The 26,749-nt window shown below is 56.0% G+C and overlaps 8 protein-coding genes across 8 annotated transcripts; 5 read left to right on the forward strand and 3 right to left on the reverse strand.

Annotated features, from left to right (window-relative positions):
* Positions 1–11: 11 nt before the first annotated feature.
* Positions 12–1,556, forward strand: ABD1 (mRNA cap guanine-N7 methyltransferase; the record flags this gene model as incomplete). Its single annotated transcript, XM_071061377.1, has 1 exon — positions 12–1,556. One exon carries the CDS (start codon positions 12–14, stop codon positions 1,554–1,556), a length of 1,545 nt encoding a protein of 514 aa, XP_070917478.1.
* Positions 1,557–2,325: 769 nt separating this feature from the next.
* On the reverse strand, positions 2,326–4,276 carry GEM1 (ERMES complex Ca(2+)-binding regulatory GTPase gem1; the record flags this gene model as incomplete). Its single annotated transcript, XM_071061378.1, has 2 exons — positions 2,326–4,199; positions 4,267–4,276. 2 exons carry the CDS (start codon positions 4,274–4,276, stop codon positions 2,326–2,328), a joined length of 1,884 nt encoding a protein of 627 aa, XP_070917479.1.
* A 1,232-nt stretch (positions 4,277–5,508) lies between these two features.
* Positions 5,509–7,931, forward strand: MFIFM68171_05959 (Catabolite repression protein creC; the record flags this gene model as incomplete). Its single annotated transcript, XM_071061379.1, has 8 exons — positions 5,509–5,513; positions 5,603–6,290; positions 6,341–6,508; positions 6,566–6,939; positions 7,008–7,341; positions 7,450–7,668; positions 7,736–7,811; positions 7,867–7,931. The coding sequence occupies 8 exons, from the start codon at positions 5,509–5,511 to the stop codon at positions 7,929–7,931; spliced, it is 1,929 nt and encodes a 642-aa protein (XP_070917480.1).
* A 3,609-nt stretch (positions 7,932–11,540) lies between these two features.
* MFIFM68171_05960 (Arrestin C-terminal-like domain-containing protein) lies at positions 11,541–13,542 on the forward strand (the record flags this gene model as incomplete). Its single annotated transcript, XM_071061380.1, has 2 exons — positions 11,541–11,749; positions 11,808–13,542. 2 exons carry the CDS (start codon positions 11,541–11,543, stop codon positions 13,540–13,542), a joined length of 1,944 nt encoding a protein of 647 aa, XP_070917481.1.
* Positions 13,543–15,118: 1,576 nt separating this feature from the next.
* MFIFM68171_05961 (Cytoskeletal signaling protein slm1) lies at positions 15,119–16,764 on the forward strand (the record flags this gene model as incomplete). Its single annotated transcript, XM_071061381.1, has 3 exons — positions 15,119–15,217; positions 15,278–15,403; positions 15,460–16,764. 3 exons carry the CDS (start codon positions 15,119–15,121, stop codon positions 16,762–16,764), a joined length of 1,530 nt encoding a protein of 509 aa, XP_070917482.1.
* Positions 16,765–19,534: 2,770 nt separating this feature from the next.
* MFIFM68171_05962 (Clr5 domain-containing protein) lies at positions 19,535–20,062 on the forward strand (the record flags this gene model as incomplete). The annotated part of the gene is made up of 2 exons (XM_071061382.1): positions 19,535–19,650; positions 19,798–20,062. 2 exons carry the CDS (start codon positions 19,535–19,537, stop codon positions 20,060–20,062), a joined length of 381 nt encoding a protein of 126 aa, XP_070917483.1.
* An 850-nt stretch (positions 20,063–20,912) lies between these two features.
* On the reverse strand, positions 20,913–22,246 carry MFIFM68171_05963 (Zinc-finger of the MIZ type in Nse subunit-domain-containing protein; the record flags this gene model as incomplete). The annotated part of the gene is made up of 2 exons (XM_071061383.1): positions 20,913–21,122; positions 21,182–22,246. The coding sequence occupies 2 exons, from the start codon at positions 22,244–22,246 to the stop codon at positions 20,913–20,915; spliced, it is 1,275 nt and encodes a 424-aa protein (XP_070917484.1).
* Positions 22,247–22,884: 638 nt separating this feature from the next.
* On the reverse strand, positions 22,885–24,521 carry CBH1_2 (Exoglucanase 1; the record flags this gene model as incomplete). The annotated part of the gene is made up of 5 exons (XM_071061384.1): positions 22,885–22,931; positions 23,012–23,631; positions 23,702–23,938; positions 23,997–24,105; positions 24,167–24,521. The coding sequence occupies 5 exons, from the start codon at positions 24,519–24,521 to the stop codon at positions 22,885–22,887; spliced, it is 1,368 nt and encodes a 455-aa protein (XP_070917485.1).
* Positions 24,522–26,749: the final 2,228 nt, after the last annotated feature.

The following is a 26,749-nucleotide window of genomic DNA, read 5'->3' on the forward strand; positions in this document are numbered from 1 at the left end:
CGGCAATTGCCATGGCTGGCGATCACGACCGCTCCAGCGGTAGCGGCACCCAGAAGGGAACAACATCATCATCCAATCGCTCGAAGCCCACCAACACGGCCGATGACAACGACAACGATGCCCTCCCCCAGCCGTTCGACGCCAAGAAGCTAGCCCCGGCGAAGAAACGACAGCGCTCAACCTCCCCAGGCGCAGGCGCGAGTGCCTCGGGCGAGCCCGCCCGCAAGCTTAAGCGGCCAGGCCAGCGGGCTCGCATCACCGATGCCGAGCGTGAGCAGATCCGGCAGCGCGCGCTGGAGCGCGAGAGGCAGGCCCAGCAGCAGGCGGCCAATGAGGCCCAGCGAGCGGGCATCAACGACGTGGTACGAGCACACTACAATGCCGTCCCGGAGCGGGGCCGTGACTGGCGCAAGACGGACAGCCGGATCAAGGGGCTACGGTCATTCAACAATTGGGTGAAGAGCTGCATCATCCAAAAGTTTTCACCCGACGAGGACCACTCGCCAGGCGCGCGAGAGCAGGGGATCAGCTCCGGGAACCGGCTGCTTGTGTTGGATATCGGATGTGGCAAGGGAGGCGATCTGGGCAAGTGGCAGCAGGCGCCGCAGCCCGTCGATCTGTATGTCGGACTGGACCCCGCCGAGATATCGATCGAACAGGCAAGGGAACGGTACCGGAGCATGGGCAATCGCGGGGGTCCCGGCGGTCGGGGTGGCAGGGGGGGTTATCGGCGCCCGCCGCCGCGGCTCTTCGATGCGCGGTTCCACGTCAAGGACTGCTACGCCGAGTCGATCGGAGACATCGACATCGTGCGGCAGGTTGGGTTCTCACCATCCAACGTCAGCAGCAGCCGCGGCTTTGACGTGGTTAGCATGATGTTCTGCATGCACTACGCCTTTGAGACGGAGGAAAAGGCACGCCAGATGCTAAAGAACGTGTCTGGTGCTCTTAAAAAGGGCGGCCGCTTCATCGGGTGCATTCCCAATTCCGATGTCATCAGCTCCAAAGTCACCGCCTTCAACGAGCGCATGGAAGCGAAGCGGAAAGCTAAAGCGGCGGCAGCAGCGGCCAAAAGGTCGCCACCCGAGAAAGTCGCCGACGACCCCTCTGAAAAAGAGAAGGATAAGGAAGACGGCGAATTGGAAGAGGGCGAAGCCCAAGAAGAAGAAGAAGAAGAAGGCGAGGCCGAAGAGACGGCCGAATGGGGCAACGACATCTACCGCGTCCGCTTCCCCGGCAAGACGCCCGCCGACGGCATCTTCCGCCCGCCCTTTGGGTGGAAGTACAACTTCTTCCTGCACGAGGCCGTCGAGGAGGTGCCCGAGTACGTGGTGCCCTGGGAGGCGTTCCGCGCATTGGCCGAGGACTACAACCTCGAGCTGCAGTACCACAAGCCGTTTGCCGATGTGTGGGAGACGGAAAAGGACGACCGTGAGCTGGGCCCGCTGAGCGAGCGCATGGGCGTGCGTGAGCGCCACGCCGGTAAGCTGCTCGTCACGCCCGAGGAGATGGAGGCGGCTGGGTTCTACGTGGCGTTTTGCTTTTACCGGGTGTGAGCTTTTGGGAGGTACAAGGTCATCTTGCCGTTAGCTGGTTTCATACCGCATCTTTTGAGGGCAGGATTTCTCTTAATTCCGTTGCTTTCGTAGAGAAAAAATGAATCGAACAACCTCGGAGCATGTATATGGGGGTACCGGGGCTTGATACCCACGGTCGTTGGGCAGCGTCGGCTCAAGTTTTATCAACCTGAACAAGTCACACACTTCCTCTGTCTTGTTATGCCTCGGACGGTATCGAATGACTTGCCGTAGATCCTGAACGAGGGAACGTCTTGCGCGATACATGCGAATTGGAAGTGCGCGAGCCCCGATGCGTATTCCACCTGATACGTATATTACCAGCAGAGATTAGATACTAATGATACTACGTGTACTACAGAGTGTAATAGAGGAGTGTGGGTATCATGATCCCACTTCCCTGTCCAAGCCGACAGGGAAGAGAGAGAACAGTGGCAGGCCTGATCTCTATCGACGAGTATTCAAGCAAGGAGTAAAGAAAAGCCACGTCGCTTAAAAACCATATTCCCAAAAAAAAGAAGAAGACTCCGATGAATGCACCTTACCCGCTTCCCATCCTTGCAACTTACCCTCTGTTATCAATCCAGATCTTTCACGCTCGACCAAGCTTCCGGCCTTGTTTGCCGCTCACTCCCTAATACACGACCATTGCCGAGAGCCCAATCACCAACCCCACCAGCCCGGCCAACCACTTAGCCACGCCCTACGCAGCCTTCGCCAGGACCATCACCACCGTCTTGACCATGCGCTACATGGCGTTCGTCGACCGTCTCCAAATCATAAACGCCGCCAGCGCCGCGCAGGATGTCGCCGTCAGAGCCATGTACAGACTCGTGCGGTCGGGCGGCTCCTCCGACTTGGGGAAGGCCGTGCTCGGGTTCGTCGCCGCCTCGGCGAGCGCGACAAACAGCTCGCTGATGCTGTTCCAGGTGACGCTAACGTGCAAGGGCGCCGACATGTTGAGCGCGGCCGTGTAGGCGTCGGGCTGGAGCTCGCTGCGCTGCGTCGTCTTGTCGCGGTCCGCCTTCAGGGCCGTGTAGATGGCGGGCAGCTCGTCGAGCTGCGGATAGCGCTTGCGCAGCTCAACAATGTGCGAGAAGGAATCGGGCTCCGAGGAGTCGTACGCGTAACAAATCAGGTCGCAGGCGTCGAGCTTCGCTTGGTTCTCGAGGATGGCCGGCTCGAGCTCGCCTAGTTCTTCGAGGATCAGGTAGCATTGCTTGCCGCCGTGCAGCTCGACACTGTTCACGGCGCGGCGCGGCTTAATAGTTGGGCGATAGAGCGAGTCGAAAGGTCGATTCAGGAAGGCGTCTAGGAGGGAGGATTTGCCTGCCCCCGAGGACCCCACGAGATAGCAGAGGACTACATTCCGTTCGACGCGGCCCGGTCTCCTCCTCCGTTTCCGCGGTTTGGTCACCTTGAGTGCTGCAGTCGTCGAGTCGCGTGCGTTGGGCCCCTCGAAACCGAGATAGGCGAGGTATTCTAAGGTGATCTTAGGTTCCAGAAAGGTCGTCATGCTCCATTGTGCGAGCCAGCCCTGCAGTGTAATGTGGCCAGCCTCGTTCCGGACAGTGGATGAGGGGAATGAGCTTTCTAACCAGGACGATGGCAGTCCGGGGGTGGGAGCAAACAGTGCCGCCAACTCCTGATCGTTGAGTCCACCGTCATTGTCCTTATCAAAAGTCAGAAAGAGATCCATAAAGAAGCGGTACCCAGCCGGGCTGAGCTCTGCTGAAGCATAGTCCGGAACATCGAAACGTGGGTGTAGGAAGCTATCCTCCAAACTCAAGCTATCGGTGTAGTGGTGCTTCCTGAGAATGATCCAGATCGTTTCGTGACGCCCCTTTTCCGCGTATATCTTGTTCAGCTGCAAGAAGCCCTGTAGGTCCAAACCCTTCTCGGTATCTGATGTTGGGACCGCCTTGCTAACTGTCAACTTGATGTTCTCGAGCTCATCCGGCAATAGTGGCTTGTCGAACGATTTGGCCTGGAAATCATGCATCTCCTGGTCATTGAGATAGCCGTCCTGGTCCTTGTCACTCCAATAGAATATTCTTCTCAGCGCAGCCACACAAGCCGGCTTCAGCTTCCCTTCCTTGTGATCGTACAGAGGCGCTATAGGGTGCGTGACGGCCTTCTGGCAAAGGTAAAAAACTTCGATGACGTTGTGCTGGTCTTTGGCGCTTGTGCGGATGCAGGAGTCGATTTCCCTGAATTCGGCCATGACCGGGAGCATCTCTTCCTCGACCACCTGACTCGTTGTGCCAGAACCAGCGAGGTCTGACTTGTTTGCGCACAGCACCACGGGTACATTGACGCCTAGCGAACGGAAATAAGGCATCCAGAAAAGGGCGACACGTTCGTAGCTGTAGTGGTCTGAGTAGACTAGCATGATCACGTTACATTTTCGGATCTCCTTGCGAAGTGTGGTCCGGTCTTGGGGGCGCGCCGACGTATCGACGATAGTGGTGGTAACATTTTCGGGCGTGCCGATGGTCGGCGGAATGGTGACCTGGGGCAGGACGGATTGGATCTTGTTGGCAACGAAGACGTCCTTGACCAGCGAGGCGATTAGACTCGACTTGCCTGTTCCCTCGTCGCCGCAGACGCAAATCCGGACCGCTATGTTCAGTTAGCGCAGCTATTCGCGCGATACGTAAAAAGCAAACAGAGACGGATGATGCAGTACCGGTCGTCATTTTGGCGGGGGGATAGTGCAATATGCTCGATGTCCTCCCAACGTCGGCTTAGTGTATGGCCATGGCCATGGGGTGATCGGCTCGATCGGAATTGACAGATGAGATTGGCGAGATGGTTTTTATGGAAGTAGATGCAGATACGATTGTGTCTAGCGGTGTGCTATCGGCGGGGTCATCGTCAAGTTGAATCAAGCCATCGTGCGTTTGTTTGGCGGGATTGGATGGGAATCTTTGCAGTAGTTCAAGAGCTGCCAGTACGCCAGCTAATAGCCATCTGTTTTCGGGGCCTTAATAGCTCCAGAGCCCCGCCTTTTGACGCCCTCTCCACCAAATTAGCGAGGTTACATCAAGCCCGATTGCCCCACATGCTCATGATCTCCCTGGCCGTTGTTTCAGAGGCAGGGAATACCTCGAGCGATATGTACGTGTAAGTGTATACGTTACTGGCAAAGCAGCGGAGCGTCACTGGTTGTAGTGTATTTCTGCTTCAATCCCGTAGAGACGTGAAACTTGGGTATAATACGTAGTATCTCCGGCCTGACGGTATGTACCCCCCAAGACAACACTGATTATGTTTTAGTGTAATTATGCACGTAATTAAGGAAAAATATATAAGAAAAGAGACTTGTCAAACTATAGGAAAAATTCATTCCAATGTGACGCCCCCTGTCCGGCCCCATTATTCGTCGTTGGAAATCGACAAATATCCCTCCGGGAGCCTGTGCTGTTCCCGTCCCTCCCAACAAGACCTCCACTTCCCCACAGCTTCCCTTTTGCCGTCCCACAGATCCCTGGTGCTAACTAGTTCGCCTCCGGGGGCTCCTAACACGGACCTTCCTCTTAGTAAGTGTTGCACCGCGTCATCAGGATGCGCATCGTTTCCCCGGAGCATGGGGTGCTCCATCGGTTCCTGGCGAGCAGGTTTGGTACAGTACCTGGAGTCCCTGCCGTGATTTTCCACTCCACACCACACGGGCTACCTTGCTATATCCATTGTCCGACCCTACATCTCGACCACGTGCGCCTTCCCTGGAGATTCCCTGTGCGTTGCTCCCAACTGCAAGCCTGCAAATCGCTGCTGCAAGGATCGGAAAGCCACAGTGCCGGCTCTCTTGGCGCCCTCTCCCCCCTCCCCCCCCCCGTACTTTCCAGCACCGGGCGCATCCGGCGTATCGAGCGCACCTTAGCCGCCTGGGCCAAGCTGTGCTACGACTGCACAGAGGGCAGCCACCATGTTGTAAGATGATAACGCTAAAAGAGAAATACCGACACTCGAGCCAGCTTCCGTCATGGCTGCCCAGCACAATGACTAACAACTCTCTCCAGCGTCCTCCCACCCCCACCAAGATACGCATCCCAGCAAGGGTACTCGGGCGTTCCAATCACTGGTCAACCCCCAATCATGATCGAGACAAACAACATTCTCACTAGCCCCTCGGGGCCTGAATATCAATTCCTCGTTGGTGAGGGCCTGTATGTGTTAAAGGAGGACCTCCATCTTGCGACCCCTCCGCCGCACCCCTCCGAGGCCCCAGTCGTCAATCCAAATCCCCTCTCCACCGCGCCCCAGCCAGCAACAACAGGCACTCGGCTGTCGTTGATCAATCTCGACGTGAGCCCGCTTTCGCCCGCTGTCTACCGGACATCTTCGCGGTCAGACGGCGTGCCTGGAAGCATCCAGGAACACCCCGACGAGAGCCAGTCATCGACCGATGCGCGTGAGAGCAGCAGCGATGCCGGGCGTATCAACTCCACCGAGGTGCCCGTGTTCGCCTCCAATGCCCCAGCCTTTGGTGAGGGCAACACGCTCTTGACGCCGGCGGCTCAAAAGGATGCCAACAAGCGGCGGAAACCGAAGAACAACATGTCGAAGAGCAATTCCTCCTTCATTTCCAGGGTGATCAGCCACGATACGTTGAGCAAGCGACTGCAAGAGCGGGCGAAAGACGGCCTGTTTGCCTTTGCCAACATCAACCGCGCCTTCCAGTGGCTTGATCTCTCGTCTCCAGCCAAGGCAAGCACAGGACATACTCGCTCCAACGGGATCGCGCTGACCACCACCAGGCTGAGTACTTAACTAAAATTCTATTCACCAAGGCGCACTGCCTGTGCCACGACGTTAATAGGGTTGCCAAAAACTCGTCACATATTGATGTGATCATGGGATTCTCGACCGGGGAGATGATTTGGTGGGAGCCCATCTCACAGCGGTACACACGTCTCAACAAGCATGTAAGTCCCATGATCTGAACCCCCCGCACCGATCAATCCGGAACTTACGCATGCCAGGGGATCATCAACGGAACTCCCGTCTCCGAGATCAAATGGATACCCGGATCAGAAAACTTCTTCCTCGCTGCGCACATGGACGGCACTCTGATAGTCTACGACAAGGAAAAGGAGGACGCCCCCTTTTCCGCCGAGGATGAGGGAGCCTCCGGAACTAACAGCGAGGCCAGCAGCAGCAGCACTGGGGCCAACAAGTGGTGCCAAATCCACGTCAACAAGTCAGTCCACTCCAAGAACCAAAAGACCAACCCCGTCGCCGTGTGGAAGCTCTCCAACCACCGCATCAATGCCTTTGCCTTCTCCCCCGACAATCGCCATCTCGCGGTGGTGTCGGAGGACGGCTCGCTGTGTATCATCGATTACCACAAAGAGGAGTAAGCATTCCCATTCCCCACCTTGTCCCCCCCCCTAAATTTCCAACGCTAACCCGAATACAAACCAGACTCCTCGAACTCTTCTACTCATACTACGGCGGCCTGACGTGCGTCTGCTGGTCCCCTGACGGCAAGTACGTGGTGACGGGCGGCCAGGACGACCTCATTTCCATTTGGTGCCCGTCCGAGGCCTCGCAGGCGGATTGGTCGTCGTCGTCGCCATCGCAGTCGTCATCGTCAGGTTTGGTCGCGCGCTGCCAGGGCCACCACTCGTGGGTGACGAGCGTGGCGTTTGATCCCTGGCGGTGTGACGACAGGAACTACAGGTTTGGCAGCGTGGGCGAGGACTGCCGGCTGTGCTTGTGGGATTTCAGTGTCGGCATGTTGCATCGACCGAGGGCGGTAGGTTTCCGTTTTTTTTTTTTTTTTTTTTTTCCCTTGAGTCACCCTTCTTCCATTTCTTAGATATGCGAAGAGCTGGGGCTTGGTTTGGGCGCTTACAGGGAATAGGCGTCGGTTCGACAGCGAGGCTCGATTTCGTCACGCCTTCCCGGCGTTGCGCCGCTTCAGCGGGTGGAGACCTCCACTACGACTGCTACGGGTGGGAGTAGTAGCGGTGAGAAGTCGGATGCGAATGTTGCGGCTGACGCCGGAGGGACGAAGAAGAGGGTTGTTGTTCCGCACTCTGTGGAACCGAGGGCGGCGACGGCCACTCTCCCGCCTGTTTTGGTAAGTGGTTGTTGTTGGCGGCTTCTCTTGGTTGAGACGGAACTCAGGCAGGCTGACGTTGATATAGAGCAAACCGGTGGATCAAGATCCGCTGTGTTGGATTGGCTTCACGCCGGACGCCATCTTGACCAGTTGCAAGTCAGGTAGGTTTCTCTTGCGGTTCGGTGTTTGGTTGGTTAGTAAGCTAATGGTGTGTAGGACATATTCGAACCTGGAGCCGGCCTTCGGAGCTGGCTCAACAGTTGGAGAAGGTTGAGATTTGATAACTGTGGATGGGGTTTGGTGGATGGGGTGGACAGTACGTGTGTGATGTAGAGGAGGCTCTGAGTTTGTACTAAGTGCACAGGAGCCTAGGACATGCATTGTCATGTGCCTTGACGACGGACAGCGGAAGAAGACAGCTTGTAAAAGTATATTCTGTATGCCAAAAAAAGGCCGATGGTCTCAGCGGTCGAAATTTGATCTACATCGCTACGTCGAGGACTTCACATGTCACCTCGGAGACCTCACGCTCTGCGGTTCGGTCATGGCTCTCGTCTCTCCGATAGTCCCCCCCAGTCCTCCCTTCATGCATGCATGTTTATTGCTTTGCCGTTGGTTACAGCATGATCAACAACGATGGGCCGAACCCTGCTATCACACTGTATGTATGAAACCTTGGGTTGATTTCATCACGGATGATGGTGTGGTAATCTAGTGTGTCGTATCCAGGAGTTGCCGGCTTCGGGCAACTCAGGTACTGTTGGGGGCTTGCCGGCGGGCGATGTGACGGTCTAAAGTACCCGCTCATGTGAGGAGTTGGCCAACCGCATTTCTTATTTCTTGATTCACCAGCCTGAACCTGCAGAATGCCGGGATCGATATTCACCAAGTCTGAAGATGGATGGATGTGGGAGGGGTGGAGACAGGTTGATATAGCAACCCCCATGTGTGCTTCAAAGTTATTAGGAAGTCTTGAGTCCTTGACCGATTACGAGACAGATAGATACGCGGCCGAACTCACATGTTTGGCTGGCGCAGCGTTTGCTCTATGCCGATGGTTTCCAAGTTACATGTGTACAGTACGTAGTCTATGTCCCGACTGTCTGTGGCGTGCGTCATGCACGTAAGACAGCATGCGCGAGATCTGCGTTGCCTGCGTCGGTTCGTGTATGGTTGTATATACTTACCGGGAATTCGGGACACATGGACGGCCGTGACATCTATCAGTTCAGCTAGCAGCATGCACGACCGCGGACCTTCTACATGTTATGGTACCGTTGGCGTCTTTACAGGAGAGTACGTTGCCGTTCCGAGACCGGTGGTCGTATTGTGTTCTGTCTCCTAATAGAAACGGGCTGACGCCCTGGATCTGCTGCCAATGCCCTGTTCGAGACCGCCGATGAATGGGTCCCTGGTTGCACCCATAATGATACGGAGCACGCAAACGAGCAAGACCCGAAGTCGGGAACGCCGAGAGCAGCGCCTATGTGTGAAACATATGTTTCACCCCCGGTGTCCACAGCATAGAGGTTGTTATTGCGATTGTGTGGCTGAGTAAAAGGCGTGACATGAGTTCCCGTATACCGGAGCGTATTAAACATAAGGCTGAGCGTAATCCGGGACCCTCCTTGTTCAACAAGGTTCTGTTGAGATGCCTAAGCGAATATGGCGCAATGCCACTTCCGCATTTCAACATGGATTTTGGGACCCAATCCGCGTCAACTGGGACTTTTTGATGAGTTGAGTCATGGAGGGGAAACCTCGGCGCGCGCACAGTAAACGACGCGCAGAATTTGCTTTCTGATGTCACGGGCGGTTCGGCGGCCGTGAAGCCGCAGAGGTAGCTGGCCAATGATGTCAACCAGCCGGCATCCGATGCCCGGAGACGGGATTGGTGATACGCCGGCATCAGCAATTTTTTGCGTGTCCGAGATGGAACGATATGATGAGCAAGGAACGTCGGCAGATTCGGGGCTGTTACGTATAGGGCCTATTCTCGTCTGCACACAGTACGTGAAGTGTCTGTTTGCAACAATGTAGCAACTAGTGGCCCCATTGGTGACCCTCAGGGTGTCGCTCCCTCGCGTCAATTGTAGATGGGCCTCGGCATTGGCTGCTGGCAAGACATGGCCTGCCGAGAGCCGAGTCTAGAGTGTTGTAGAATCTGTCGCTTCCGACTGACAGACACGTCGAATGTCCCGCAGTTGTATTCGTGGGCGCTCTGGGTTGGTCTTGCTGTAACCGCCCCCATATCTCAGGATTCTTTTCGGTGCCGGCCTCCTGCATTTGGAGGCCAGCGCAATATCAGGCGATGCTGGATGCCTTGGAGCTCGAGCCAATGTCTGGTTTATTAAGGTACTGTAAGGTACTTGTGAGTGCACAATCGACTATCAACTCTTCCAAAATTGGCTTAACCGGAAAGCAAGGACCTGCCCAGTCAGGCAGTTTTCTAGATCCCAAGCGCCCTGGGCGGGGGCCCGGGTCCTCTGGGTGTGGCTTGGCATCAGCTCAAGAGGCCCTACATCCTGCAACCGCGGATTCTGCCCTATACGACCATCCACTTTTGGGAGCTGAAACACGCAGCCTACAATGCGATTCAGTAGTGTACCGTACGGACTCAGCTGTGAAAATTTGGTGTAGTATGCCGTCCTTCCGAGCCTCTTTGAACCGGAAGGAAGAGAGCGAGGAAAACATACGCGGCCGCTGGGTGCATGGCTATGAGATGTTTGGTCATGAATACATACGCGGGCAGGGCCATCGGGGCATTGGCCAATCGCAGCTGTGAACAACGCACGCAGCCTGCCCTTTCCAGGCCCGCTTCGTTGTTCGTTGACACCCCACGTTGGCAGATGCCCCACTTACGGTTTCCGACTTTTCTTCTCCATTCGCCTTTTCCGCCTTGCGCCAATCTGTGACGTGTGGGCCACCGTCCGCTTGACGCTATCGCACGATTCCCAGCGAGCCATCGAAGAGTGGCATACGAACTCTGATCACCTTTTTACGGCTCCTTATCTGTCCAAGCCACATACATAGCGTGCACAAACAAATAAGTGACTGTCCGCCTGTCCCCGGCGCGTTTCAGAACATCTCGGACCCAAGGTATACATAGACATGCGAACCCAAAAACATTTCTGAAATGCCGGGCGGTATCTATTAATGGGGCGCGTACTGTGTGGGAAGGCCCACCAATGCAGGGCTGTCGGGCATTGGAGCCATTCGGGTTGCATAAGCCGGGCTCGCTTGGCTCGGTATCAGTACCATGGGAGTGATATCCGAACCTCGTGAACAGGATGTACACCGCCGCCCGTTCGTGTACAGGGGTTCCTGCTAACAGAACAGGGCAGCTGCCTCTTCTGTCCCGCTAATGCCGCTTCTAGAATTACCGTATGTGGTTAACGCGTGTTTTTCTGGCAACGGACACAGTCACATTATCCAATTCACGCCACCTTGACAGCCCTGTTGCTGCATGTGGATGACTGTGATCCTGCCGGGTGTTTCCTGGTCTCTTGATCGTGGGAGCTTGAGCTTGTCAAGTGGCCCCGGTCGCCTTCTCCGCCAGAAAACTTTGTGGTGATGGCTACTAGGATTTCACATATGTTGGGCACCCAGCCAAGCCTTGCCCTTGGTTTCCCTTTCTTTTTTCGAAATCTCACCCCATTCTCCATCCCACCTCAGAAAGGGCGCTGCCTTCCGTGCCGCTTTTTTACCGTACTTCGCCCCAAACTACCCGCGCCCCTACATCCTGCAAGGTGCGATTCTCACGCACCTTGGGTCGATGTCAGCCCTGGGCTGATCAGTATCTTTACCTACCCGTGCTCGCTCCCTTCCTCGTCGTCCTCATTCCTCCTCTCTTTTCCTCAAGATCGTTGCACAACCTAAACAGGCGAGCAATGCCCTCTTTCAACCGCTTTACTTCGGTAACTGGGAAACATGCCTGCACCCTCTTTGAGATCCGGCTGGAAAACGACTTTATCGTTTTCCGGGGCGGCGACCACGAGGCCTCGGGCCAGCTCTTGAAGGGCACCGTCGTCCTCTGCCTGTCTGCGCCGCTCAAGGTGGAAAACATCTACCTAAAACTGACAGGTACTCTGCAGCATGGGTATGTGTGGCTCAAAGTACAAGTCTCTTCTAGGCCAAGGACTGACATTGTCTGCTAGCTGGGCCGATTCAAAGACGACGGTTGCAGGCGTATCCTCCCAGAACTTCGGCAAGACGTGGCAGTTTTATGAGCACCGGTGGAGGCCTTTCGTAGGAATTGGCGCCCCGTTGGACCCGGCCCCGGCCGGTTACCCATACCAAACGAAGGGTGTCACTTTACCTGCGGGGAACTACGAGTGGCCTTTTGAGCTGATGCTAGACGGGGATATGACCGAGAGCGTGGAAGGCTTGCGTGAGGCGAGCATCACATACAAACTCAAGGCGACAGTAACGCGAGGAAAGCTGGCGCACGACCTGCACACGTACAAGCGACTGCGAATCATACGAACACTTGAAGCTTCAGCCCTCGAGTTTCTGCATGCCATGAGCGTAGAGAACATCTGGCCGAATAAGGTCGAGTACTCGATCGTTGCGCCGCAAAAGGCAGTTGTCTTTGGAAGCTGCATCCCCCTAGAAATGAGGTTCACGCCATTGCTCAAAGGCCTAGACATGGGCGACATAACGATTAAATTGATCGAAACCCACGACATCATTTTCCAGACTAATCACGCCGTCAGGGAACACAAAAAGGAGAGGGAGGTTGACTTGTGGACTATTACCTTGGACCGACACAAACACTGGCAAGATATGATCGACGATACCGGCCAGGAAGGCTGGGTGGTTAACGCGTCTCTGAACCTGCCTAAGAAGCTCAGCAGGTGCCTCCAGGATGTGAACGCCAAGGGAATCAAAATTCGGCACAAGCTGAAGGTCGTGGTCGCGCTCAAGAACCCCGACGGACATGTCTCGGAACTGCGGGCAACGCTACCATTGTCGATATTCATCTCGCCCAACATGCCTCTCGACGAGGAAGGGAATCTCGTACGGCAGCTGCCTAACGCGACATCGAGAGAAGCGGCCGTAATCGCGCCGCCGAGCTACAGCGAGCACGTGCTGGACCAGCTCTACGAAGGTGTGGACCCTGCGGCTCTGCATACACCGACCGGCGGTCGATCTGGTGTGACTAGCCCATCGCACGGCCATTCTAGAGCGGCTTCAGCCGAAAACTTGGCAACCATGTTCCAGAACAATGGCCTAGCAGCCCCTCCGACACTCGGCGCGGCAATCTCTCCGGCCTTGCTCTCGTCTAGATTACAGAGCATGTCATTGGAGCAGCACCACTCGAACACCTCCTGGAATTCAACCCCGTCGACGGCAGGTTCGCGACCCAGCAGTCCACCGCGCACGAGCGATGGCAGCAGTCCAAACTCACCGTCGGCATCAGTGCCGCTTACCCGGCACACCAGCGCCGACCAGTCGCCCGGAATGCACACACCGGAGCACGTCGACCTGCCCGAGATCAGGGAGTTGTGCAAAGTCCCCAGCTACCGGACGGCCGTCAAAACCCCGGTTAGGCCGCTGAACAATTACTCGGATGGATCGGCGCTCCCCGATTACATTACAGCTACGAGCGCGCCCGGCTCGCCTCGGCTTGCTGCGGCCGCGCCGGTAACGGGCGACGGGCTCGGTATCATCGTGGAGGGCCCGGTGCCGCACTCACTTGAGCCGGCCCCGGTTCCGCGCGAACCTACGAGTCCGCCGCGGCCACGGTCAAGTCGTAGGCCGGCCATGCATCGACGGCGGACGACGTCGTCACTGGTAATGTTGCCGTTTCCCCACCTTTTCCAGGCGCACGTAGAAGGGAGCGAGCGCGGGCGGTCGCATCTGCTACCGCGAGAGCGCCTGTTCGCCTAAGACACGGTCAGACATGAATTGCGGGTAAAGTAACTGCGCCCGTGTACATTATTATAATCGTTACCTTTTTCTCTTCTTCTTTTTCCTTCCATGATTGCCTGGGTTTAGGGTAAGAGGCGTCTCGGCGGATGGCGGTATGTTGTGCTTGGGAGTTGTATAAAATGGAACCACCAGGGAACTGTGGGGAGTGATGTTTGTGAAAATGATGGTGGTTGGGTGGTGGCTGGGTTTATGCTGCTTCTAATAATTCTCTGATACCCCGTTAGCCGATCCAGATAGAAATGCATGCCGAGGATGGCCTTTTCTTTTGTCGTTGACTTCGATCTCGATCGTGATTCTTGCAGTTTTCCTATTTCCCGTTGAGGTTGCACGATGAGCTGGTGACGCGAGGGGTCGCTTCTTATGCAATATCAGCATTAAATGGAGAGCCCCTTTGGCGGCGAACGGCCGTCTTTGCGCCAACGAGACCTGTTGCTGTGACGAGTTGGCGGCGCATGGCGAGACTTGTCTTCGAAACACAGACGAGGCCGCCTAAAAGAGGCCCGGGTGGACATGTGTCGGCCGAGCATGATACGGACTTCCAACAAACGGACCGTGTCTCACACAAGCAGAGAGCATGCAGAATTTCGGTTTGATAGCCATCGAGACATATGGCGATGGACCCAACCTGCAGAAGAGTCGTTGCGCCTGATCGGCCAAGGTCCAGGGGCCAGACCCTGCCATGCGTCTCGGATCGACAGCCAAGTTACTCATTACGTCATTTCATCAACGCCTGGACCCTGCGCTGCGGGGTCATCGATGGAATCTTGTCGCCGGATAGTTGTGGAAACCCCATCAAGAAACATATTGCGTTATGGAGCGAAGCTAATTGAGACTATGGAGGAAGCATGTCTCGCAAATCAGCTCCAGTTGTGTGAAGAGACGCAGGACATCACAGCTGAACAGGGTCCTGCGAGCAAGCTCTCTGCCCCGCCATGACCCCATAGCTGTGTTACGTCATGGGCTTGAAGCAACCCCGATGCGGTCCAATGTGGATCGCCACAAGGATCGGACGAAGGTCCACTGGTTTATCTTGGCACTCATTTTCTTTTCGGGACTCTCATCAAGAGAGGTCGCCGAAACAAGGGGAGGGACATCTGTCGGGCCCAGGAGGCGCGCCGGTGTGCGTCGGGGGTGGCCCAATTAGCCAAGGTGGTTCGCTCAACTAGTATAGATACATACCTAATCCGTCCTGCCCAACCTGCTTTGTGTCTGGTGGTTTGGTCCATGACCTCATTGATTCGAGAATCGCATAGCTCTGGGTTGTTGCTGTCGTGGGCTGTTTTGATTTGAAGACGAGATTGGGACGAACTGCTTTTCCTGCTTGCGGTTTCCTCGTTTCCTCGAACTCTCGACCCTCGCCATATTTGCTTTTTGAAGCTTTTTGAAGCTCCCCTAGGTACGGAAAAGACACGCACTGCATACAAAACAAAGCAATCATCACAGGCTTCCCACTTTCCCGTCTCCTCGCACCATGAAGCTCACTAGTATCCGCAAAGCAAAAAGTGTCCGCAAGGCAGAAAAACGCTCGGAAACAATGGCTACTCAGGACCCTACCAGCGCCGGGCCGTCGAGGCACTCGACGCTGGCCAGCAACGCCAGCGATGAAGCCGTCCCCGACACGGATCCGAGCACCGTGAGTGTCCCACCCATTGGCTGAGTAATACCTCGTATCGTATCTGACCCGCTATCATAGACCGCTGGCCTCCTCGCACAGCGACTGCACGCCTGGAAGCATGCCGTCGTTTACCTCGAGGAGTACATGGAGGCCGTCGAGAAAATTCACAAGACGCAGGCCAAGGAATACGAGAAGGCCTTGAAGGTACTTGCCCCCTTCCTTCAATCTGTGGGGGGACCCGGCCGCTTACACCATCCCAGACCCTCTCCAAGCCCCTTAGGGAGGGGCAGCACTTCGACCAAAGCCTGGGCGGCGTTGCCGGCTTCTTCGAGAACATGCGCGTCAACACGCAGGCTCTCGTCAACACTAACCTCGAGACGGAAAAGAACATCAAGGGCTCGGTCCTCCCGGTCGTGGAGCGCTTGCATAAGGAGATCAAGCACAAGGCCAAGGAACTCGCCCACGGCGCCGAGAAGGGCGCCAAGGAAGTTGAGAAGGCGCGCAATACCACGCAGAAGCACATTGAGCTCCTCGGCCAGCACACGGCATCCTTCGAGGCCACCGGCGGCAAGGCCACCCCAGCCGACGACCCCTACGTCATCCAGCGCGGCGTCGTGCACCGCCTTTCCAAGCAAGTCATGGAAGAAAACAACCAGCACAACGACCTCGTCGCCGTCCAAACCAACCTCGAAGCCTTTGAGAAGCACATCGTCCAGGTCATCCAGCAGGCCATGGAAGCCTTCAACTCGTACACGGGCGGCCAAGCCCTCAAGGTCCAAGCCCTCTACTGTGACATGCTCGGCGCGGCCCAGCGCATCCCCCCGGATTTCGAATGGAAGGCCTTCACGCGCCGCAGCGCCGATGTCCTCGCCAACCCCGCCCAACCGCCGCGCAGCGTCGAGGGCATCCAGTTCCCTAACATGAGCCACCCTTCTACCAAGCCCCTCATTGAGGGCAGCCTGGAGCGCAAGTCCCGGAACAAGTTCTCCTGGGGCTATAACACCGCCTACTACGTCGTCACGCCGTCCAAGTTCCTCCACGAGTTCAAGGACAGCGACAACGTCCGCCAAGATCCCGTCCCGGAGCTGAGCATCTACCTCCCCGAAGCCGTCATCGGGCTCCCCAACGGCGAGAAGTTCAACGTCAAGGGCAAGGACAAGTCCAAGCACATGGGCGGGAAGCTGGCGGGCACGTCGGAGCTGGCGTTCAAGGCGCATTCCCCCGCCGAGGCGATGAAGTGGTTCGAGGTGATCAAGAATGTGGCGGGCGCGACGGGCCCGGCGACGGAGCACTCACCCGGGAGCGAAGCGGGGAATCCAATTGATGCCGCCGCCGCTGCTGATGGGGAGAAGCCCAGGCCCGTGGTGGCGATCCCGGCTCCGGCGCAGCAGGAGACGGGCGTCATCACCGGAGAGGGAACCGTCGTGAGCCCGGTGGCGACGACGGGGACGGCGAGCGCGACCATCTCGCCTGCTAGCGCTGGCGCTGCGGGAAGTGGGAAGGGGTCTTTGCCGGGGTCCATGGACAGTAAGGGCAGTAATGGGGCTGGCGTGGGGCATGCTTAGGCGGTGGACGCTGGGTTGGTGAAAGGGGGAGAAGATTTGAAAGCGAACGGGTTGGTTCGACCGGTAGACTGAGTGTGATATGAAGAAATTGGATTCAGGTCGGTTTCTGGGTGGGGCGAGGTGGGTTTACCTGTTTTTCTTTTGGTTTGCGTGGTACAGTACCGTCTGGACACTCACGTTACATACCCCTTTTCCATTTAGATGTCGACCACGCTCATGAGCGAAGGAAGATTGGTATGCAGTCTGTCGATAGGATGGATCGATTACCTTGTATAGGTGGATTATTATTATCTTATTTCATTGATGCTCGATAATAATAACCTTTGTGCTCTTCAGTTGGTTTGGGCGCGTGTGTTGCTCTGAGGAGGGTTGAGGAGTGCCTGGATACCTACCTACTCGGCAACTACCCGCCGGGGGGGGGGGGGTTGTCGTTGTCTGATGGCTGTGTAGAAAGTGTCGTTACGAATGTATCGAGAGACATATACACTGTTGCGGCAAGTTTGAATGAATGCATAGAGGAAAATTGAAAAGAAAGGATTTGCAATGCCATGCTCGGTCTTGGTCATCCACGCGTTGAAGTTTGCTGTATCGTTGTGTAGTTGAACCCCCTCACCCCCTTCTCATCCTCCTCACCCTCCTCACCCTCCTCATTGTCCTCACCCTCCTCTTCTCCCTTTCTTATTTGAGGTTAGGGCTAGCGTCTTGTAAAGTAGTACACGTGTCTACCGACTCAAGGCTTGGTGTCTCGAGAGTGGCGTCCCATCGGGGACTCTTCCCATGCCATCTTTGCGGGCGAGATGCATCACAATGTCGCGCACACTGAGAGCACAGCCAGTCTCGGGTAGTATGGCAACGCGCTCACGAGCCATGTCGATCTCTCACCCCCTCTCTCCCCCCTTCAGGGTGAGTGGCTGCGCCGACCGGGGATGAAATTGGCTCTTATGCATTTTGATCTGCCAGCCCTAGTGGCTGCGCCGACCAGGTCTGGTATTGGATCTTGACGCATCTTATCTGCCAGCCCTACCGCCGGGGCGGAGGGGGCAGAGGTCAATGGTGAGTTGCGGCCACTGAAACGCCGCATCGTCTGCTGGGCAAAAGGGACGCGAGGTTCCGAGTGGTCTGGCCCAAATTTGCCTCTTTCAGATGCGGGATGGCGTGTCTGCGCAGCGGTCTAGTCGTCCGGCGATACGGGTTATTCTACTGGTGAAGCAGGCAATGCCGCCCATAGATGCAGGGCTGTTCTTAACCCGTGACATCCTTGCGGCTCCCTCTTGGCTGCACCGATGCGCGGGACTGGGTTCTGTGGGTTGATCTACTGGTTGTGGATAGTTGAGGATACGGTGAAGCAAGGAGAGGAGGCGGCTGGGAATGAATGCGCCTTTCTCGGTGTAAGAAGCCCCTTCAATCTGATCTCACGGCTCTGCCTCACCATGAGGTAGCATTCCAAAGTGGCGGCGCGGATAGGGGAACTAATGCCGTGTCGAATCCTGATGATGATTCCCCCAATGGCCGTTTCTTATACGTAGCTGCTGCGGTTAATTCACTTGGTAGATCTCGGTGTGTCTCGCATCCTCAACACCCCGGGTGATGGATGTGGTGGACGGGGAGGTGCGGGGAAGTGTGTGAGAGGTTGGGGGCAAAGACGATGCGAGAGGTGCGGGACAAACGCCCCGGGGAACAAAAAAAATTTAACACTAGTGTGTGAAAAAGATGTGAATGAGGATTAAGTAATCAGTGCAGCCGCGGTTTGCGGTAAGCCTCGAACTGGAAACCCTTCCCCGTCGACACACGTATCTGACGCCCGAAAGGCGCGGAGGAAGTGGTAGCCAGCCATATATACGTAAAACGAGGCATCGCATCGGCTATCTACAGCCACCCATCACACCGGTTTGCAGCCATCCGGCAGCCTCGGATTTCTCGGCCAGGCGTACGAACCACGGGACTTGTTCCGGGAACAATCCTTGCGTCTCGTACAGTTGAGGCGAGCCGTGATGCGGGCGGGGTCGCGGCAAAACCCCTGCAGGGCCAATCCGTGAGCGTCATAGCATTATGAGGCTGAACGGAAAGCGCAGTTGCACCGGGGGGTCGTAGCTTTTGTCCGCCCAATCACTTCTCCTACCGTCTTCTTGTAGCCTTACGTGGGACGCTTGTTTCCTCACCGGATCCTCGCTTCTGCAAGCCGATGCCTGTCCTACTTTAGTGGTTCGTCCGTCGTCAATACATGATGGGTGTATGGGCGCGAGGTGAGTGTCGTGCTCTACCGAACCGCTACCATGGAAGAAGCGCCCATCCCGTCGTTAAAATATGCTGTTCTTTCTGGGGCTCGGCCCCCCCCCCCCAAAGCCTTGCCCCGTGGAGAAAAACGTTCTGATTCCTGGGTCCAGCCACGTTATCCTGCAAGTCGGCCAGGCCATTGGCCGCCCTATTCGTCTGCTGTTTTGGCAAGAGAACTGCAGGTATTGCGCATGTAAAACGCCTCACACCCGGGGCGGCGAAGGGGTGAATATGTGCATAGATTGGCCTCGACAAGGTGAGATGTGCTCTATTGCTGGGCTATATCACCATGGACCATCCCACATGCCCCTAGCTAATCGCCTGTTCCCTGCGTCATCGCTGTCCAAGCCTCGCCTTATTTCCACTCGCATTCAGCCCTGGTCTCAGTCGCCTCGTGTTGCTGTGTCTGGGACCTGACAGTTCGAGTTCTGTTTTTGTCGAGTTGCTGGGCACGCCAGGAACCAACAGCTTCAGTGGGACGTCTCAGCCGTACGTCATGACCAAACAGTGGGAGAAGTATCGGGAGATCATCATTGCGGAGTACAAGGGCCAGAACAAGCCGCTCCACGAGGTGCAGCGTATCATGCGCGAAAGATACGGGTTCAAGGCATCGTATGTGGAGCACTCCGAACTTTTCCTGCTAGGTCCCGCCCCGGTTCGGCTCCGGCATGATTTCGTACCTGGGCGGGGAGACGTTAGAGTGTTGTTGTATACAAGCCTGGCTGATTCGGTTTGGAGCTGACACTTGTGGTGACATAGCACCCGCGCATACAGATCGCGCTTCGACAGGTGGCAGATCCACAAGTACTCGCGCCGAAAGAGCACGCGCTCCACATGCGTTTCGGGTGATCCGGCGAGCCCGTCGCCGCGGCAGAGCCCTGACGTCGAGGAGAGCAGTGCGCGGGCTGTCTCTCCTTTGACCCCGAACGAGCTGCTGAGTCCAGACGTCTACGGCATTGCTCCGACAGTTGGATCTCGGAGGCAAGATTTGCTTTGGTTCTTGAGGCCGTCGATCGGGCGCTGACATCGTTCCTCCACGCCAGTTCCCTTAAACTCATCACATCGGAGTCTCCATACGGCCAATTCGCAACTTCTTCCCAGCCAGCTATTTTGCAGAGCCCGGCATTCCCGCCGAGCAATTCCGGATTCCGAGTTGATCCATTCAACCCACAGGGGATCGGTTGTTACTCGCCCAGCCCGCTCTCGATATATCGGCAAGCGCCCGCGGATGGGATGGCTGTGCTTCCGGATTCGTCCCCGCCAGGATATAACAGCACGTCCCGAGGTGGCAACCGGGCTAGTTATGCGTACTCGATGGGCTTCCTCACACCGCAGGAATAGTGCTTGCGCACTCGGTTCGGGACCAGCGGTACGCCAGACTGCCAGCAAGGTTCCCGTTGGAAGGAAACGTTGTTTCACCTACTAGACAGCACGCTCACTCTCCTTCCCGCTTCCTTCCGTATCTCGTAGATTTCCATGGTTGTTCCCACATCTCCTCACCGGAATAGGATCGGATTTCAATACTTCCTAGTCCAATATCCATCAGGTTGCCGAGCGGCGAGCGACATGGGGTTGCGGGACGAGAAGGTGGTCAGAGGCGGATGGACAGGAGTGGAGGTACAGTGTGCTGTTTGAGGGTGTTCTCCCTCTTGCGGTTACACCGCAACAATACTCCATACTAAAACCAGAACAAATGGTCAGTTACCCGCAAGATTCCCGCTCTGTTGCAGCTAGGTTGATAATCAGGCAGCAAGGAACCAGCGGATCGCCAACTCCATGTCCGAGCAATGGGAAAACGGCAAGGAATGATTCATCGCACGAATTTATGACCTTATAGAGAGGGGAGACGTGCTTGGGCGCTTTGGTGGAAGAGATTAGTCGTCGTCAATGTCGTCTAGACGGTGACGAGATCCGCCCCTCTCCTTTTTGATCTTAGTAGCGTCCCCGACAATCAGACTAGAATCGGCCTCGGTATCGGATTCGGTATCAGACGTATCGTCGAGTTCTCGCCTGCTGGCTAGCTGCGCCCGCTTGATTTTCCGTAAGATTACCTCATCGAGGTACAAGTCCTTAATGCGCAAGTCCTAACCTTGATGTTAGTGTATGAGGGTCAAGATTGCGAAGGTCACAGTGTGGTCCATACCTTGGGACAAGAGGGGCATTTTGCCATACCGTTGTTGCTTCGTATGAACTCGATGATGGCAGACCTCTCGAACGTGTGCTTGCATTGGTGGTTGCTGTAGGGCTCCTTCATGATCTGCAACGACAGCGGGCACTTGAGATCGATGATCTCACGCTCGACCACGAGGTCCTCGTCCTCGTCGGCATCTGCTGCCACGCCCTTGGTTGGTCTGCCCTGCTCATCGAACCAAGTGGATGCGTCAGGGAGCGGGACCTGGTCTTCTGGGTGTATAGCGTCGTGCCAGTTTTTCTTGAACGAGATATAGTCGTTGTTGAGCGCATACCGCCGATGAGGACTCAATGCTCTGTATTCGTCCATCTTGGCTTTGCGAGCAGCCTCCAGCAACTCAGCCACACCCATTATAGGAGGAATGTCGGCAGCTGCATCATCAACATTGTCCATGTCCTCCTCCTCCTCACCATCATCATCTTGGGCCAAAGCTGCATCGACGTCTTCGTCATCATCACCGCCGACTACGCGCCGCTTTGGCGCCCTCTTATCCTTCGGCCTCCGCAGCTTGGGTTCCGGTCGGGGCTGCTGCGCGTTTAAGCCTTGCAACACCATCTCCAACACCGTCTGTTGGTCCTCGAGCTCAGCGCGTGAGTCGATCACCCAGCGCAATGCCTCCTCGGACGAGTCGGTTAGCTCTTCGACCACAGCTTCTAGCTGCGCGACGTATTCCTCCAGCCGCATCTCAGCCTCGGTCCTGTCCTCGACGCCCCTCGCCCGCCGCTTCTCCGCCATGGCTGCCAAGGCCTGCTTACGAGAAAAGAGCACATCATTGATGCTGCCGACGCTCTCAAAGAGGTAGGTGGACGACTTGGTGAGGTGCTTCTCGTACTTGCGCCGCCCGCTGTCGGTTTCGCGGCTGCTGGATAGGCTTGCCAATTTTTGCTTGGTCCGTTCGTCCATGGGATAGGCCGGTGGTTCGTAGGGTGGCAGCTCTAGGGGACGATCAGGGGCACCCGAGCGGCCTGACGGAGTAGCATCCGGTCGACGGGCTCGTTGGAGGAGCCGCGGTGGCATGGTGCTTGACAACTTGAGTGAAAGATTGGGAAATAAAGTACAAAGCCGCGTGATCTAATCCGCAGTCTGGATACTGTAGGACGAGAGCCGATGGTTTATTGTAGATGTGTTGTATGTGATGACACTGCGGGGTAGCTGAGAGAACGGTTTTCTCGCTATCCTACAGCGACGCGTGGCCAGGAATGAAACGCGTTTGGGTCTGGTACGTCTACTTCTTTGTGGAACCGAATGCAGGGATCCAAGTTCAAGGGTTTGCGCTAGCCTGATATAGTAACGTTAGCCCATGTACAGTACACTACCCTATGTTGTAAGTTATCTACTGGAAGTAATTCCGCAAACTTCGGTTTTCCCTCTTCCGTTTTTCCTCTTCTCCTTCCTCCACTAGAAGACCATTGCTGGAATACTAGCGACTGGCTGCTAAGCACTGCGATACCCAGACTCAAGATTTCAGGCTTGTTTATGGATTTGTCCCGAACCAGATTATTTACGAGGAACTTGTACCCATCTATAGGCAGATGCTTATCTTTCCCATGACAGACCATGCTGCTCACCACGCTCTAGTGTATGCCTGCATGCTGCTGCTTTCTCGCCCTGTTCGCCTGATGCAAACCCTTTTTGCCTTGTACCGCGCCTCAGCCTTACGGCTGCTTGAACGTCGAGCCGATAGGACCAAACTTGATGTTCGCTGTCATGATGTCAGTCAACCGCTTCTCACACAGAGAGGGGAGGGGAGAAGGGGGGAGAGAATCAAAAAGAAAAACTCACAGAAAATAACCTGATCACTCGCTTGCTCGCTCTCAACGTCCGCCGGCACACCAGAGGTAGTCTCACAGCTGCCCCTCGCCTTTCCAGGCTCATCCGTGCCCGCATCCGTCGGGTACGTAGAGTCGAGCCACAGCATGTTCGCATAATGATCGTCCCACAGCGACATGACGAGCACCATTGGGGCCTCCACGCCCTTGCTGAACTGGGCCATGCCGCCCTTCTCCTCGAAGTAGTCGCGGTCGCCAAACGCCACCTTTTGCGCCTTGCAGAACTCGGTCGTGATGCTGTTGCCCGGGTTACCGTCGATGGCGCTCTCGGCGTTGGGGATCACCTTGCCGCCCTGCACATAGAAGCGCTTGATGTCGGACAGCTGGCCGTCACTGCCCTTGAGAAATTGCGTGACCACGGTGAACTTCTTGGTCGTGTCGACCGTCATGCCCGGGCCGTAAAAGTCCTGCACTCCCTGGCGATATGCGTTGAAGTCGCAGCCGTCCGGGTCGCACGTGCCGGCGTACCGGGTGTCCGAGTAAGTTCCGCCGCAGGCGTCGCCTTCGCAGCGGTGCTGGCCGGGAGTTGTACAGGGGTGTGGGGTGTAGGCGGTGGAGATGGAATTAGCTTCCCTGTGGTTTTATCATTTGGTTAGAGGAGGTAGGGAATGAATAGAGAGGGGTGTTGGCTCTTGGTACGCACCAGATATCCATCTCTGTACAGCAGGAACCGTATTGGCCGACGCCAGCGTTGGCGTCATTGGAGGACCCCTCCCAGTTGCCGACGTTGGCTTCGCCGTTGATGAACTTCAGGTCGCGGGGGCACTGCGCGTCGCAGTAACCCGTACCGTACTTGGCGCCAGCCTTGTTACCCGGGTACTTGGACGCTCCACCATCCTCGTCCATGGAGACGAAGTATAGAGCGCCGTTAAGGCCGCAGCTTAGCCATAGGTTAGCGTGCGGTTGGCGGACATGCGGTATCTGCCTTCTTGGCTTACCCGAGCTTCGAGGTGTCCACGTCAAAGGTGAACTCGTTGCCAAGAAGAGTGAACATCTGGTATTTGGTGGCGCTTGCCATCAAGTACAGGCGAGAACCAATATTGGTGGCTGGCCGTCATCCGTCAGCAATCCACTCTCTCCCGTCTGGAAGGATACTCCTAGTACTCACAGAACTCTCCTTTGGTGACAAACTTGAGGGTCAGGGCGTTCCCGCTGGTCGAAGCGCCATAGGTGCCCGAATAGTCGGCACCATCGACAGCGCAGTTCGACGCACAGCTCTTGGAGTCCTTGCAGATGGTCGTGTTCCACGAGTTGCCGCTGTAGCAGTTGGTGTAACCATTCTTGTCGTGGACCCAGCGCCAGTTGGAGTCGATAGTGACCTCTCCGTTCACATTTGTGCATGACCCGCTGGAGTTGCACTTCTGCCATGTCAACCTTGGATGTGTCTCAGTCGTCTCTTTGCCGACCTGCTGGGCAGCAGCCATGCCCATGAGGGCGGCGAAGGCGGCGAGCTTGGTGACCATCTTGGTAAAGTACAAACTATGTTTGATGGGAGGTGTTTAAGGGCGAAGTGGACGCCCAGCTCCGACGAGGCAGGAGAGATTCGGCATGTCTTTATAGGTGCCAATGCCCTCCTATCTTCTCAGGACCGTGATGGTCCGTTCCCTGCGTCTCAGGAGGAACCACAGCCCGAACCGCAGTTTGCAATTCAGGCAGGAGAGCGCTTGTCGGTAGGATGGCCCTGCAAGCCGAAACCATATTCGCTCATAGAAATCGAGGCTAAGATGAGAAGCCTTTCAGTAAATGAGATGCTATAAGAATCAACAGCATGGGTTGTTCCATAGACGGCTCAGGAGCAATCTATCCCTTCCGAAGGAACTACCTTGCGGCTACTTGCCGCTCGGCTTTGATGAAGCTGAGTGACCGAGATATAAGAGAGTGAAATGTTCCGCGAGAGACGGCTTTGATGCCTGCAGATGTTCCATTGCTAAGGCACGGGGACCCGGGTTTCAAAGAGGAGTCTTCCCCAGTATGAGATGATTCGTGGGGAGAGCCTAAGAAATCCGTTGACGTCCCAGGGCAAGGCACCGAGGATACCCCCAAGTTTGTGGCATCCGGTTTCTATTGAGCACGGCCGGTTGCGAGAGAAGGGTAGAACGGCTGCAAGCAGTGGGTCAGGATAACCCTCCCTCTTGGCTGGGTCATCATCCTAGTCATTAGCCAACCAGGTGAATCTCACTTGAGCCATCTCCTGACTTGCGGAGAACAAGGAAGCTCCGTCACTCGGATCGCCATTCAGCGCTTATGGGGACGGCAAGGAAGGGCCGAAAACCTGTGGGGAAGCGTGGGAGGACGGCTGTGGGAGGCTAAAGTTGCAGGTGGCGGCGAGAAACCGCGTGCAGGATGAGCGGGAGCTGTGGTAGACAAGTGGATCTTTGACTTTCAGGCCGCCCCTGCTCCGCCGCGTTAAGGGACTCTCCAAGGTGTCACGCAAGGTTGAGTACGGTTTGCGGGCAGGAGACCCCACCTACGCTTCAAGATATGGCGCGGAAAGCTCAGCCGCCTCAATGGTCTCCGGGTAAAAGCTCATTTTTAGATGCACGAGCTGGTACAGGAGCAGTGTCTTAAGGAAGAATGCGCAGCGTAGTTAGGCGTCGAGAACAGGGGCAACATGAGGTTTACCAGTTTCCCCACGGCCTCCGGTTGGAGAAGGTAAAAACAAGGCGAGGATCTCCAACTTGGCAAGAGCCTCAGGTCTCGGCGCCGCGCGACGAGAAATACTCCGGTGCGGGGAGGCATCTGTGGAGAGTTTGTGACGCTCTGGGCCAAACCCATCGGAGAGGTTCAGATATTGCCGAGACCCCGTACCGAAAAGTACTCATCCGGACGCCAGTCATACAACGTTACGCACGTGTGAACGGATAGGCGCGTGGTCAGTTAGCCTGTTCACAACGGAAGAGTTGGATGACGGTTCCTGTTGCCAGAATCGCCTGCTATAGGAGCGCTTCGTGCAAGATCTCGACGGGTCAGATGCTCGGGGCCATCAGTAGAGAAAACTTATGAGTGGTCATCCACGCCGCGGGAGGCGCTCCCGTCGCTATGGTGGGCGAATGAGGAGCTGTGGATAAGCCAAAGAGGCTGTCCGGGATATATTAGCAGCCGTCTGCCTTTAGCCAGCACTACAACCTCGGAGCATCGGACTCAGCAGATTACAGCGGGCTGAGGCTGTGGAACGAAATGTCAGAGAACTAGTAAGGCAAGCCCTGGTCAGCCGCTCTACGGCCGTCTATTCTCATACTCCACCAATATGTAAACTCGATGGATGTGGTGGTATAGCGAGGACGGATGGCAGCTTCCGGCATAAACGCGGAACGTCTCAAGACGCTGTTTTCTTTCGGGGCCGCTCAGACCTGCAGACAATACGATACAATGTCGGCAATTGACTTACACTGCGGGATGGCTCCGTCATTGCTATACAGCTTTTAACCTAGTCCTTGCTGTTGATAGCAAAGGTGACTAGGGCTTAGTGGAGATATCGTTAGCAAGACTGTAATTCGCCCTTGTCAGCACGGGAAGCTCCAAATCTAGAAACCCCAATATTAAGCAACGGAACCAAGAAAATGGCCGAGAACGACGAGAAGCGGGAAGTGGGCTCTTCCAGGTAATGACCAAAACTCTGACAGAAGCAACTCAACATTGCCCCGCATTCTCAACGAAGTACGCCACCAGGGCTTGTTATGCTACTGTTATT

This window comes from Madurella fahalii, assembly GCF_045866475.1.
Source record: "Madurella fahalii IFM 68171 DNA, scaffold_3, whole genome shotgun sequence".
NCBI classification, from domain to species: Eukaryota; Fungi; Ascomycota; class Sordariomycetes; order Sordariales; genus Madurella; species Madurella fahalii.